Source organism: Neodiprion fabricii, chromosome 2 (assembly GCF_021155785.1).
Source record: "Neodiprion fabricii isolate iyNeoFabr1 chromosome 2, iyNeoFabr1.1, whole genome shotgun sequence".
NCBI lineage: Eukaryota > Metazoa > Arthropoda > Insecta > Hymenoptera > Diprionidae > Neodiprion > Neodiprion fabricii.
Genome location: NC_060240.1, coordinates 3,184,748 through 3,197,634, shown reverse-complemented (window position 1 = coordinate 3,197,634; position 12,887 = coordinate 3,184,748). Strand labels below are relative to the sequence as shown.

Sequence of the window (12,887 nt, the reverse complement as noted above, 5' to 3'; positions counted from 1 at the left end):
GTTCTGTCGTACCGGCAGAGCCAGTTGACGTATCGCCGAAAGACGTACTGTCGGTAGTACGTCAATTATTGTTGATCTTAATTTTACATCGATCTCTTAAGAAGACACAAATTGAACCAGTTTTACGTATTTTTAGTCATTTGAACGTCTCTTACTTCCTTTGGTTGATATAAACAGGGCGTTCGTGCAATAATCGCTACATTTCAGTTCTCAAGATTCGGTTTTTCGAGTTAACGTTAATTCGATGAGTGCGATCATGCCACGTGGCCTGGTACCAGCTATCGGTTACACGACCATTGTAGAAAATTTTTGATTCAGTCAGACAACGGTAGATGGCAGACCGTGATAACGCATATCGCGGTGCTGTCATCTGGAGCCTAGGTAAGAACGAGCGGCGTCCTGATGAGTGATATAGATGGGTTGCGTGCTGCTGCCAGCCATAATACATCAAAGAGCGGGATTCAGGTTCTCGAAAGAAATTGAGGAAGTCTTGAGATTGTGAAGTTGATAAAAAAAAGGTGGAAGGCTTCATCGAAAATTCAGTCTCATTGAGGTGCTGAATAACAACGGAATACTTCTAGTCCGATATTCTGTCGAATTAAAATAATAAACATGTCCGACGAGAAGAAGGTATGGTACATGCATAGTTGAGTGTTGGTTCTAACCTAAAAATCGGCATAATGCCATCACGTAGTGCACACCGGATGTTAATTCAATTGTATATTTTACATAAACATATATTCACTTGCAGGATACGAATAAGGCCGAGTCCGAGCACATTAATCTTAAAGTACTGGGACAGGATAGTGCGGTAGTACAGTTTAAAATCAAGAAACATACCCCGCTTCGCAAACTAATGAATGCTTATTGTGACCGTGTGGTAAGAGTCAAAATATATTTTTGAACCCAGTCTGATGCATCTTTATCAATATACCCAACTTTTTGCGTCTTACGTAACATCCATCTCATTAAATTCATTGGATCGAAACATCCTTTTATTAGGTAAATATTCGACTATGTTAACCTACAATAGTCTTGATTACATTGAACACAGATTAAATTATAGTGGGGCAATAATGAAAATAAATTTACAAATGATTGAAACAAAATAATCAGATTTCACTCTTAATCATTGTTTTGTTATTTAAGACTATTGATACATTTGTACAGTGAAATTGACAAGTGACTGAAAACAGTAAATTTGATTCGATTTGACGACGACTCTAGCCTTCTTTCTTATTCTGATTTTCACAAACATGATTTTTATTAAATTTTTCCTCAGGGCCTTGCAATAGCTGCGGTGAGATTTAGATTCGATGGACAACCGATTAACGAATTTGATACACCAACGACTTTGGAGATGGAGGAAGGAGACACTATAGAAGTTTATCAGCAGCAAACGGGAGGAACGTGTTGAGTTCGCTCTTTACTACTTTAAGGTTGTTCTAAGAAAGATGGACTAAGTGAATACCCATGTTTTCCTTCTGCGGTGGTCAATTATTTAATATCATTCATATCCGTTTTATTTTTAATCCTTTGATCCATCGTCGATGCGTGAAACTTAGTTTTGTACTAACTTGAATAAGTGCCACACTATTGTATGTAATGGAAAAATTGCAGGTAAAATACTTTTGGAGGATACCAAGAAAGTAAAAGAAAACAAGAAAAAAAAATAAAATAAAGAAGGAACAATTAACGAAACAAATCGAACATGAAACATGATGGAAAAGAATAGAGAAAAAAATTACACAAAGTGATTAATCAAATGTTACAATGAAAACAATATTATAGCCTAACATAAAATAACGCGTTGCGTTATTTCACTCATTTGTTTTACTTTCATCAATCGTGAAATTTTCCGTTTGCGAGAAGCGTTGTTGATAGTAGCAATGTACCAAATGAGTAATCATTCGAGTAGAGTAAATTTAGCCCAAGCGCTCAAAATGAACGTCTTATTTTTTTTTCTCCGTTTTCTTCGTTTTTCTTTCGAATTCATCAACAATGTGTAATTGCAGCAATAATTTCTTAACGGCCATACATACAAATGCATATACGTCGACGGATTATTGCTGGACTCCTAAAAATAGGCAGGTCAACCTTAAATTGAGGTAGAAATCTTTGCGTAACGCGTTCCATGTAAATTCTATCTATTATATGATGTAAGATGTAATGCAGTTCATGTTTTACTTAATAAATTCCAATTTTTTTACATTCCTGGATCGGTCAATTTTCATTCAAATAAACGTTCAATCTGTCACCAATATTTTTACCGACAATAAGAAATTACATGTAAAAAGTGATTTCAGAAAAGCATTTTACCAAATGATTGTGATATCAAAGCTGCACAGCCATAAAGCATAAGCTTATACATATACTAATGAATCCCAAACTTCTGTATCGAAAAGTGTTGGGTGATAAATAGTATTATGTGACTGCAGTGTATCCCAATTGCACGTTTATCTTCGCAATGTGCGTTGTGCAATACTGAGACACAAAAAGAAAAGAAACGAAAAAAGGGAGACAAAATTCTGTACATAGGTATATATAGATATGCATATTGCAAAAATACGCACACGTATTAGGACGGGGTTCGGTTAAATTACACCATTTTGGTCTTTCTTCGTTTTGGATTTTCGATATATTTGCGTTCGGAATCCTGGTCATTCTGATTTTTGATGTTTCTGATTTTTACACCTACTCATCGAGTAACCTACGCTGTTTGAGTATATTTTAATATTCGGAATTTTACTCCATCAAAACTTTATTTTCCGAAATTTTGCTCTATCGGAAATTCACTTTTCGTAACTTTGCTCCATCGTAACTTGACTTTTCTTAATCTTGCATTTCGTAACTTTGAGCCATCGGGGTTCCGACCATACGAAACTTTGTTGTTTCTTCAAAGTTTGATTTCCTCACTTCTGGTTTCACCACCAAATAATTCGGATTAAATTTTCAAATTCGAAACTTCAACCCCGCTCCCACGTATTCGTAAGAGTTTGTTACTCTATGGCAACAAGTGGGACCGGGTAACAACATTTAGCAATGATCGATCAAACGTGTATGGATGTGGATACGACTATCTTATCCTGAAAGATCGGAGGCCTCGGCGTAAGCCTCACCTTGCCGCCTCTCCGGCAGTCTCGACTCTGGATTAGCCGGAGGTTCGACATTTTAATAATCGTACTCATAGTTAGTGCAATCCGGCAATACATCGAGTCCGGCATCACATGCGGCTCCCTTTGATTGCTCATTCGAAAGGTACTGCAGGTTCATAATCGCCGCGTTTCTATTATAAAATGGGTTTGTACGGTTGTTCGCCGAAAGTAACAGCGATCGTTGCCGGACTTTTTACCCTGGTAAGTCGTCTTTAATTAACAATCGAATGAAAAGATTATTCCCTTGCCATTTTAGAAATTGCCAACGAAACGTGTTATTGTAATTTATTATTATTATTATTCACTGAGCATCGGTTTCGTCGATCTAGGACAAAATCGATTTGTGTGTCAGCAGGGATCACTATGTTTGGATAACTTTACAATCGAAGGAAACAGGATGATAATTATTCGTGATATCGTTATAATCTTTATTTAACGTAGATAATGTAAGACAAATTATCAAACTTGGGTGAACCACCGTCTGGATAAGAGCGTAAGGAACAGATATACGCCAGTATTGCTGTTTTCTTTTGTAGTTTAGATTTTCCTTCAATTCATATTGTGCTGTAATTCACCGTGCGAAAATCCAGTTATGAAATAATAATTATCACACGGCTCGTCAGTCAATGTCAACTTCATGTGTCAAAATCGCGTTATCTATCGGGATTTTCCGTTTCTCCTATTTTGTTATAACACAAAGGAGGCATTGTGACTTCACTCTTTTGGTATGAAATAATCATCCCGCCGCGTTATCAGCTCGTGTACGTCGGTTTCGATTTCTTTTAATCACAATCACGCGTTTTTTGCAACTGTTACGTTTTCTTAATATATTTATTTAAATCTTCTTATTGCAGGTCCAGAGTTTGTTATGGATAATATTGGGGATAATTTCACTGCTCGTATATTCCTGCAAAATTTACGTAACGACAGAAACTCTATTGGCGTACCGGCTGTACTTAGTTTATCTTTACAGTAAGTGAAAACATGACTGTTGTATTTTTAATTAAATATCTTTATCAAATTTTTATGTATTCTTTTTTTCATGCGAAAAATCGTCACAGCGTTTCATCTGCTTGAAAAATACTAATTCTCTCAAAACTTACGTTGCATAACTGCATTGCTGACATTTCGTACATAAACTTTTCTGTTTGCGATTCATGGATTTCACGCTATCACGCATTCAGATATATCCCATATAGCGGATGTAATTTTCAATCAATTAGTCTATTTATCCAGAGAAATGAGTGTGCCGAGAGTCTGATAACACTTTACTATCTTATCAGCTAATCAAACGGTTATCGCATGTAAAAATCAACACCTTTATACATTTTACACAGTCGTACGAAATTGATCGACGTTGATCGCATTGTTTATCATCGAAACATCAATAAATTGTCCAGTTGAGCTACATCGTATATTATATCTATGCACCTGTAGCGTACATTTTAGCGATATCGTTGCAATCTTTTACAGCCATAAGATCTGTACAAAAAAAAACGACAACTGTAAGCCCTAAAGGATTCGACTTCGATTCATTTTATTTTTTTCTCCAACTGTTTCGTTTCCACATCATCAATAATAATGGCAGTAATGATGGCGATAATAATGATAATAATGACACAATTTTCATTGATCTTGTTTTGTACTGGTGGCGAATGCGGCTCTGCGGAAATTGAGGTCGAGACTGACAACGGGACGGTCGTCCTTGCATGGCCAGAAAGTGGCGCGTCAGCCTCGAGAAGGACTTACGCATGGATAGTGGTTTACCTGGTGCTCAGTTTGTTCTGGTTTATAGCGGCCCTTCTTCTCCTCAGTAAGCGTAAACTCATATCAGAACAATCGCGTTTATCAATTGTTCTTACACTCGCTATATCGCGGTATATTATCAGAAATAATTATACATATCAGATTTCGTAACTAACTGCAGCGCATTAAGAGAATTGAATAATTCATCAGGTATGATTCTTCATTTTTTCGAATGCGAAAACAGCATTTTATTACTTACAATCATCTATATTGTATAATAACATGAATTCCGTTCAAGATCTAATTTCACTATATTCATATGTTATTGAAAAAAAAAATATATGAAGAACAGCACAGCTACCTACATGACTTATACTACCGATTGATTCGTCTTTATTATTTCTAGTTGCGACATGGTCGGATGTGAGGGGATCGAAAGGTCTGAAACTCCGAGGGCCATGGCTAGTATTGACGAGTATCTTCCTGGTCCTCGACGTGATCACGTCACTTCTGTACGCAATCGACATAACGTACACAAGTGTATGTACCATACCATTGCACCATAACTCAAATTAAACAGAAATCACCAATGACTAAACTGTAAATAATCGAGAACAACCCCTTACAGGATTTGCTCGGCCTTTTGGAATTCGTTGGTGGCCCGATGCTCGACACGATATCTTCGTCCTCGACTAGTCCGGTATTTGAATATTTCACGATGGCACCCTCCATCATTGCTCTCATCATTTTCTCCAGGGGAATTATCGGCTGGACGCTAAATCTCACAATACTTGTCCATGTAGCTCAAGATACCAGGCAACGTGAGGTGTGTGACGAAGTATAGGCACGTTTACTTCTGTATTCTGCAAATTCACCTGCATTTATGTAACCGGTACTACATTTGTGCGGATTAACCCGCGAAAGGAATTGATGACTAAATTCGCCTGCACCTATGCAACTGGTACTACATTCGATCACTTTCGCGATTGGTTGACTTTTGGTAATATGTGTTCCGAATTGCATGAATTCAAGCGGCATAGTCCTGTGTCAAATCGTCCATGGGACATTTACCGAAATAACTCGTGACGCGATATTAACCACTCAGGTTTGCTAAAGTCCTTGAGAGGTGAAAAGAGAAGAAGTTAGTTACTTATGTTATGGTTTTTTTTTCGAAGCTGCCGCCTCCTCCCACCGTTCCAGAGCCCCGTCAGCCGTACAAGGAATATCTAAAGAAATTATCAACGGTGGGTCCGGTCCCTGACATAAAATGGGACCCTTACCAGCGAAAACGGTCCGAACTGCCGGTTCTGAAGCCGCTAAAAGTCCCGTCTCCCCCGAACGAGAGAAAGAGGAAACAATCGGACTACCAGCAGTACATGTTCTACGCGAATCATCCCCCTAAGCTTAATTACATGGATGATATACTCTCGGAGCCACCGACCCCCGCGATAGGCGCGGTGCCGACTACCACGTATGTGCAGTCTGCTGTATGTATTTGCGAAAATTACGGAAATGAAATACGTATTTTAAGAATACTCTTATTAACTTGCGCATTCCCTGCACGTTAATACTACAGGTAGAGCCTGATAGGCTACTCTGATGTTCTTATATCGCAAGCCATGCTTTGGTACAAGTTACGTGCCTTAAGTCACTGCAGATTTGTATTTGAGCAAATCAGGCAGCCAACTGTAAGTGAAATTTGAAAAGAATCGATTGGGATACCGATTAACTGCTGTTTTTCCAAGCAACCAATTTTTTTTCAATCTTAAAATTCATCATTCATTGGAGTGATGCGCATTAACGTTTCCATTAAATTACAGGAAAGCCTGGCCGATAACAGCACACCAGGAGAAAAAGTCTGATGATTTGAAATCTTCTAATTCGACAGATGAAAATCAGCCGGTTCCAGCGCCTGATTACGAATCCGATTTTCCCGCCATGCCCGAATTTTCGACACTAGCTAGCAGGTCTGCGCAGGGTGAGTTAATTATCATGTCCATGAATTAGTACAAATTTCACTCGCTTTGATACTTGAAAAGTTGTTATTTCTTTAACGCATTAATCTTCGTTTCGACTTTAGGATTAAACAGAGACGGCGCGTAATGCTTCGAATAAGTCTGGATGAAGATAACCAGGAAATGACGTAGTACGTCTATATAAGTACATAATGAATTTAATTGAAGTAACGCCACTTAGACGGTACTTAGCGGTAATTAATATCATAGTATGTGGTGTATATTCACATGTGCCAATATCTGCAAAGCATGTTCTGCTAATTTTTATTTATTTATTTTTTTTGTCATATCTCTGATCTTCCTTCTACGAAAATCGCTGTATATATTATGCTTACAATATGATCATACATACGTAATTATCAATTCACTCGATTCTCGATTAGTATTTAAAATGGAGAGGAAACGAGTCAAGCGTCACTCCTTTCTCCCATTTATTACCGCACCGTGCGGGAGCAAAGAAAAGAGAATTTTTTAGCAAATCTTTGAATAATAAGGAAACGAGTTGACCTATTTCTCTATAATTTCCATCCAGCCATGCAATTGTGCGTACGTGCATTTAGGTATGAGATTAACTGCTTAATAATAATGTACGTGAGCTTCCTTTGAATCAATGATAAGGTCACAAAGGAAACCAGCAGAGTAAAAATCGCATACCATCCCCATTATTTTAAACACACTGTAATAAACCATTGGCCGTCCTTAAATTTTAAATCAGTCTAATTATATCGATTTAGCAGTTAGTCACACGAGAGTGATTACACGCAGTAGATTTACTACCAAAAAACTCCCATCAAGCACCTTTACGACGGATAATATCAGACATGTGTCGCTCATTAGCTAAACGTCGTTGCGATGAGACGTTTAAACGATAATGATAATTCGACTTTCATCCGCGTAATGTGACATTCTTTAAGGTCCTTCTCTGCACCCTTAAATCAATCCCAGTGAACAAACGTCTAGGCGATCGTGCACGCTGACTGAAAGTTTAAAACTTCAAAAGAAGATAACCAAATTACGTTAATCAAAATTCCAAGACAACTGTAGCATCAATAATCTTCACGACCATGGAAAAATACGTCCTCCTAAATCTCTGGGCGATTCGGGTGCTCGGTATTTGGCACCCGGAGAAAAACCCTTCTCGTTTTCGCCACAACATTTACGGTCTCCAGAGATCGCTGACCGTGGGTTCGGTGTTGTTTATTTTCATACCAGCCGCGATAGCAGTGCAGGATAATTTCTCGCAAAATTCAAGCCTTTCTACCAGAGTGGAAATCCTCTCGCTGCTGATCAGCTCGAGCGTCGTCTTGTGCAAGACGATAGACATCGTCCTGCGTCGAAATCAGGTCCACAATCTACTCTCCAAAATGTCCGAATATTGGCGAGGAGCGACTAGCGAGGAAATCAGCTCGATGGCGGGATACGCGAGGTTCGGAAAATCGGTTACCAATTTTTACTTCACTCTGGGTGGTCTGAGCTCCGTGTTTTTCGCCGGGCAGCCATTCCTCAGTTCGTACTTCGCTGCCGGTCGCGAAAATTCTTCGACGGTCGTCGTCAGCCGGCTGCCCTTTAATGGATGGGAAAATCTCGTCGATCACCGGTCGACCTCGACCTTCGCCGTCGTCTTTGTCTGCCACGTCATCGCCGGGACCGTCGCCTCCCTAGCTTCCATCAGCTACGACTGCCTCTTCGCCGTCCTGGTCCTCCACGTCTGCGGCAACCTTCGAGCCGTAGTTGCACATCTCAGAAATATGAAATTTGATAACGAGGACGAAAGCGAAGGGCGAATTATCCGCTGCGCCGTAACCTTCCAAAAACTCATCGAGTGAGTCGATGCTCGTTAAGAATTATGCTAACTGTAGCAAGGTATGCCAATATTCTTACTCAACGCCTACATTTTTCATCGAATTTCAGGTATACCAAGGAGCTGGAAAACTGTTTGAGCATGTTTCTTCTTATCCAGACCACATCCAGTACGCTGACCATTTGTCTGACCGGCTTCTTGGTGAGCAGGGTATGTGCACGCTGAATCCTAAAGCGAATCAGTTTTACTCGGTGGCAAAGTATAACTTGCCACAAGTACCATTATATAACACGAGCATGTTGTACGCGTTTTTTTGAGACCCGTTTTCCGTACGCAAAGTATCTGTTTCTATGGCGGTAGAGTGCGTCCGCGAATGCGCATGCGCGGAGGATTTGAAGGTGGTGTTTTCTGTACTGCGCGCATGCGTTGTCACTATCAAGTCTGACATTACGCGACCCTAACCTCAATTTCGTACTTCGCGAAAAAACTTGTAATATGCTCTTGTTGTACAAAGAATCGTGTGCAACAAAGAGACAATGATGTTTTCGTCTTCCGTATTTGTAATATTCGTCTTCGGCTCTCAAAAGCATACGATTCATATAACAAACTTGAGCTCGGCCCGGAAAGACCAAGTTTGCCTCTTTGTTACACAATATATTTGTTGATCCTGGTTTGGTATTTTGCAGCAGTTAGAAATATCTGATTAATTGTTTTTGGTAGTGCATGTAGATTGGTCTCGATAAATTTAATCTACAATAATCACTTGCGTTTATGAATGAGTATGGATGGCAAGCTATTATCTTTCAAATGAATAACCATATGGATCTTTAATAATATTTTTTTTTCCCTTTATTAAGACACGATCCGATTTCGATCTTATTTATTTCAATCTTTAGCACTGATACGAACTAAACTAGCAATCTCATCGATCTACTAGAGTCAAGATGATAACTCTCAATTAAAGTAGTAAGTTCCCTTTGTTTGACTCAGTAACATTAATCGCTCAATATTGACACAGGTTATGGTTATCTGATTTAATACTATAGGGTTCTCACTAAAAGTCTAATTGTAAGATTTGCTAATCACTTGGAAATTGAATTGTTTTAAACCGATTCTAGAAGGGAAATAAGGTTTAGGAATAAGTTGTTTTTTTTTGTGATCTTCATGGATTTTTTAGGTAAAAAAGGAATGTATATAATTTATCGAAACTTTGAGAACATTTTATGCATATATTCAAATAAATGTCGTAATTTTTTTTAAGCATTTCCACGGAAAATATGGAATATATGTCACCCGTCGGAAGTTTGACATCTTCCATATTGTCGCCAACTAAGTGAAAATAAAGTGATTAATTTCGATTAATGTACTTAAACGATGTCAGATAACTATGTTTACGTTAATGTTAATACAAATCAAAATGGTTAGTCGAAATAAGCAAAGAAAAATATTTCGTCACAGTATATATAGGTAGAGATGCGGTTTGAATTGCGTAAGAGGCATGTAAGTGTAACGAATCTCGTATTATCCAACGATGTATGGTGTGGACCACGGTGTGGACTGCTCAATCCCAATATGAAGGCTCTCCAAATTGCCCGCTAGAGTTAGACAAAGAGGGAACAAGGTATCGGTCAATCGCCCAGCCTACTATATTCTACCTGATTCTCCCGGCCTAAGCTGGGGGTCCATACTATGTGTCGATGGTGTTATCAGGCAAAAGCTTCTTGGATTCGCCACTGGAGTCGAGCGCTGCAATCGGGTGGAAACGGCACGAGTAGCGCGCTGGCTTTCGAAATTCTCACTCGCTCACCAGACATGGTGGAGACAAGAAGCGTTCGGAGCAGTTGAATCGATATTGGCTTCTAAGCAGTCGCGGCGTGAAGGGGAAAGTCCGTCGACTTGAATCAAGTATTTTGAGGCATTGCGGTCTATTAGAACGCCTGCCTTCGACGTGTGTGTACGCCAGATTGTAAAGCGTCATGAATCGCAGAATAAATAAAAGAGTATTTGAACAAGACCAAAAATATCTTTAATTGTAACCGCGGCTCTCTAACACTATGAACTGTGCTAAGTCGATGACTAGAGAGGTCCTTAGTGACCTGACCCTTTGTGGAAGCGTCACCGACAATCAGGTCCCGGTGAGAATCCGGGGCACATATTTTCCGAGGAAACATGTAAAAAATTATATTTATTTGAATATATGTACATAATGTTCTTAAGGTTTCAATAAGCTATATAAATTACTTTCGTGCCAGAAAAAAAAAAAATTCATGATAATCACTAAAAACGTTGTCCGAAACCTATTTCCGCCCTTCATTCAATACTGCACGATGCATCTACAAGTATTTAAAAATGGTTTTCCCGCCATTCGTACAGATCACGTTTTACTTTCAGGATATTGATGGGAATAACGAATTGGGAAAATACGTATCCTACTGGGCAGCATCTCTGTTTCAGCTCTTTATATTCTGCTGGTCGGCAAACTATTTGCAAACAGAAGTGAGTCCCGGATTGTTTGTTGTTGGCTAATTTAAACGTGATAAATATTTGCGACCGCTGCTGCTGCGCGTATGACTGCTTTATGGAACAGCTTCATTGTTTACTCGAAATATTATTGATTATGCACACATCTTACAGTCGATTATGGTAGGCCAATCGGCGTACGAAGCTTATGGAAAGTTGATGAACCTGAGTTTAGAAAACAACCGTCGCCGTTATCACCGACTTGCGAACGTCCCTCGACATTTGCAAATGATCATTCTACGCTCTCAGAAACCGCTTAAAATAACAGCCGGAAAGTTCTACGTCATGTCTTTGGAGACCTACAAAAATGTACGAGGAAGCGATTTGTTATAGTGATAATTTTTCAGCGAATCCTCTAATCGCAATGACAGTGGAAAACACTGTCCGCAAACTCAAACTGACGCACACGTTTTCATAATTACAGATTCTGAGCAACTCCTACTCGTATTTTACAATTCTACGTGCCTTCGCGGATATACAGACTTGATCAATGACCTGGTACAATCCCTAAATAACAAGTCTAATTGGAATTCTTCCGACATGGAGATTCACGGAAAACCGCACGAGGAAGTAAAAAGGTGAGATGATAAATAATTACAATATAATAACCATTTTATTCGATGGTAAAACAGATCTGTTTATAATAGTAAATTACAGTATATTATAACATTATTGAGAAATTCACCGTAAATTTATCATGTCAGAGGTGAACAATTACGTACCTATAGATACTTATAATAGTTATGCATCATTACAAATGGGTATATATGTTGCGGTATGTAACGCATATTAGTATACACCTACATAAATATAATAATAATAATAATAATAATAATATTTAAATATAGCGAAAAGCTTAGAAATTTGGTTTTGTACATGTGTTATTTACATTATGCAGTTCGAACCCTTCGAAAGGTATACTTGATAATCAATGAGCCTATTTTCAAACTTTTCCTCCCAAATCATTCTTCCGTATTGGTCGTCGATGCGACCACTTGGGGCAACGGGATTCCACTGAGATCCAAAAGCCCGTTATTTTCGTGAGGAGGATCGTAGAAAGATAGATTTACCTCTTCGTGTCTGAAAAAGAACGGCAATTTATAACATAAAAATTCTAATATAAATCCTATGTATAAACAAATAGTATAAAATATTCACAGCGATTTATCGATCAGCCTCACCTTTCCGTCGTATCATTCGTGGAATTGTCGGCGTCGGTTAATATTCCTATTTCGTATACAACGGCCTTTATCACGTACCTGAAATGACGGTAGAATCAGAGTTGTGCGGATTTTTGAAAATCGAATTGCGTTTTCGACCGAAATTAATTTGCATACTTACAAATCATTTTCCGTGGAATTTGATGAGTTTTGAGCCGCAAGCAAAGACTGGACCGTCGTAGAAGAGGATTGATTCAGGTGAGGCAGCGAGAGCGGAAGCGGAGTTGCAGTTGACAATGCGGCCACGAAAACGAGAAGGAGAGCACAGACGAAACGTGGATCGGTAATCGTCATAACGGAAATTTGCTGGGTCCAACTGAGTCGATGCCAACAACTCGACATTGCAAAGAGTATGTGACATCCAGTACCCCGCTATCCTCTTTCTTATACCTGTCAACACACCTCGTTATCACACCTCTCCCACCATTCC

The 12,887-nt window shown here is 39.0% G+C and overlaps 4 protein-coding genes across 5 annotated transcripts; 3 read left to right on the top strand and 1 right to left on the bottom strand.

Moving 5' to 3' along the window:
• Positions 1-80: 80 nt before the first annotated feature.
• LOC124175143 (small ubiquitin-related modifier 3) lies at positions 81-2,211 on the top strand. Its single transcript, XM_046555083.1, has 3 exons — positions 81-630; positions 752-880; positions 1,283-2,211. Exons 1-3 carry the CDS (start codon positions 613-615, stop codon positions 1,415-1,417), a joined length of 282 nt encoding a protein of 93 aa, XP_046411039.1. The 5' UTR covers positions 81-612; the 3' UTR covers positions 1,418-2,211.
• Positions 2,212-2,597: 386 nt separating this feature from the next.
• On the top strand, positions 2,598-7,187 carry LOC124175137. 2 transcript variants are annotated; one of them, XR_006869102.1, is made up of 8 exons: positions 2,598-3,356; positions 4,010-4,127; positions 4,804-4,968; positions 5,308-5,441; positions 5,530-5,727; positions 6,077-6,388; positions 6,722-6,879; positions 6,982-7,187. XR_006869102.1 is itself a non-coding variant. In XM_046555073.1 (8 exons), the coding sequence occupies exons 1-8, from the start codon at positions 3,297-3,299 to the stop codon at positions 7,002-7,004; spliced, it is 1,152 nt and encodes a 383-aa protein (XP_046411029.1). In that variant the 5' UTR covers positions 2,601-3,296; the 3' UTR covers positions 7,005-7,187. The 2 variants fall into 2 exon arrangements, 1 of the variants encoding a protein (XP_046411029.1); XM_046555073.1 differs by having other exon boundaries at positions 2,601-3,356; positions 6,077-6,372.
• A 211-nt stretch (positions 7,188-7,398) lies between these two features.
• LOC124175136 (odorant receptor Or2-like) lies at positions 7,399-11,875 on the top strand. The gene is made up of 5 exons (XM_046555072.1): positions 7,399-8,738; positions 8,828-8,927; positions 11,109-11,213; positions 11,352-11,546; positions 11,662-11,875. The coding sequence occupies exons 1-5, from the start codon at positions 7,981-7,983 to the stop codon at positions 11,722-11,724; spliced, it is 1,221 nt and encodes a 406-aa protein (XP_046411028.1). The 5' UTR covers positions 7,399-7,980; the 3' UTR covers positions 11,725-11,875.
• Positions 11,876-11,962: 87 nt separating this feature from the next.
• On the bottom strand, positions 11,963-12,823 carry LOC124175142. The gene is made up of 3 exons (XM_046555082.1): positions 12,579-12,823; positions 12,419-12,496; positions 11,963-12,317 (listed from the first exon to the last, which is right to left on the bottom strand). Exons 1-3 carry the CDS (start codon positions 12,797-12,799, stop codon positions 12,200-12,202), a joined length of 417 nt encoding a protein of 138 aa, XP_046411038.1. The 5' UTR covers positions 12,800-12,823; the 3' UTR covers positions 11,963-12,199.
• Positions 12,824-12,887: the final 64 nt, after the last annotated feature.

Bases quoted from the DNA above. Each gene is read 5' to 3' on its own strand.
- LOC124175143 (XM_046555083.1), top strand. The intron at 881-1,282 runs GTAAGAGTCAAA...ATTTTTCCTCAG, and splicing joins ATGCTTATTGTGACCGTGTG to GGCCTTGCAATAGCTGCGGT.
- LOC124175137 (XM_046555073.1), top strand. From the start codon at position 3,297: ATGGGTTTGTACGGTTGTTCGCCGAAAGTAACAGCGATCGTTGCCGGA. The intron at 4,128-4,803 runs GTAAGTGAAAAC...TGTTTTGTACTG, and splicing joins GTACTTAGTTTATCTTTACA to GTGGCGAATGCGGCTCTGCG. The intron at 5,442-5,529 runs GTATGTACCATA...AACCCCTTACAG, and splicing joins TCGACATAACGTACACAAGT to GATTTGCTCGGCCTTTTGGA.
- LOC124175136 (XM_046555072.1), top strand. From the start codon at position 7,981: ATGGAAAAATACGTCCTCCTAAATCTCTGGGCGATTCGGGTGCTCGGT. The intron at 8,928-11,108 runs GTATGTGCACGC...TTTTACTTTCAG, and splicing joins CCGGCTTCTTGGTGAGCAGG to GATATTGATGGGAATAACGA. The intron at 11,547-11,661 runs GTACGAGGAAGC...TCATAATTACAG, and splicing joins CTTTGGAGACCTACAAAAAT to ATTCTGAGCAACTCCTACTC.
- LOC124175142 (XM_046555082.1), bottom strand. From the start codon at position 12,799: ATGTCGAGTTGTTGGCATCGACTCAGTTGGACCCAGCAAATTTCCGTT. The intron at 12,497-12,578 runs GTAAGTATGCAA...CCGTCATTTCAG, and splicing joins AATTCCACGGAAAATGATTT to GTACGTGATAAAGGCCGTTG. The intron at 12,318-12,418 runs GTGAGGCTGATC...GTTCTTTTTCAG, and splicing joins ACGAATGATACGACGGAAAG to ACACGAAGAGGTAAATCTAT.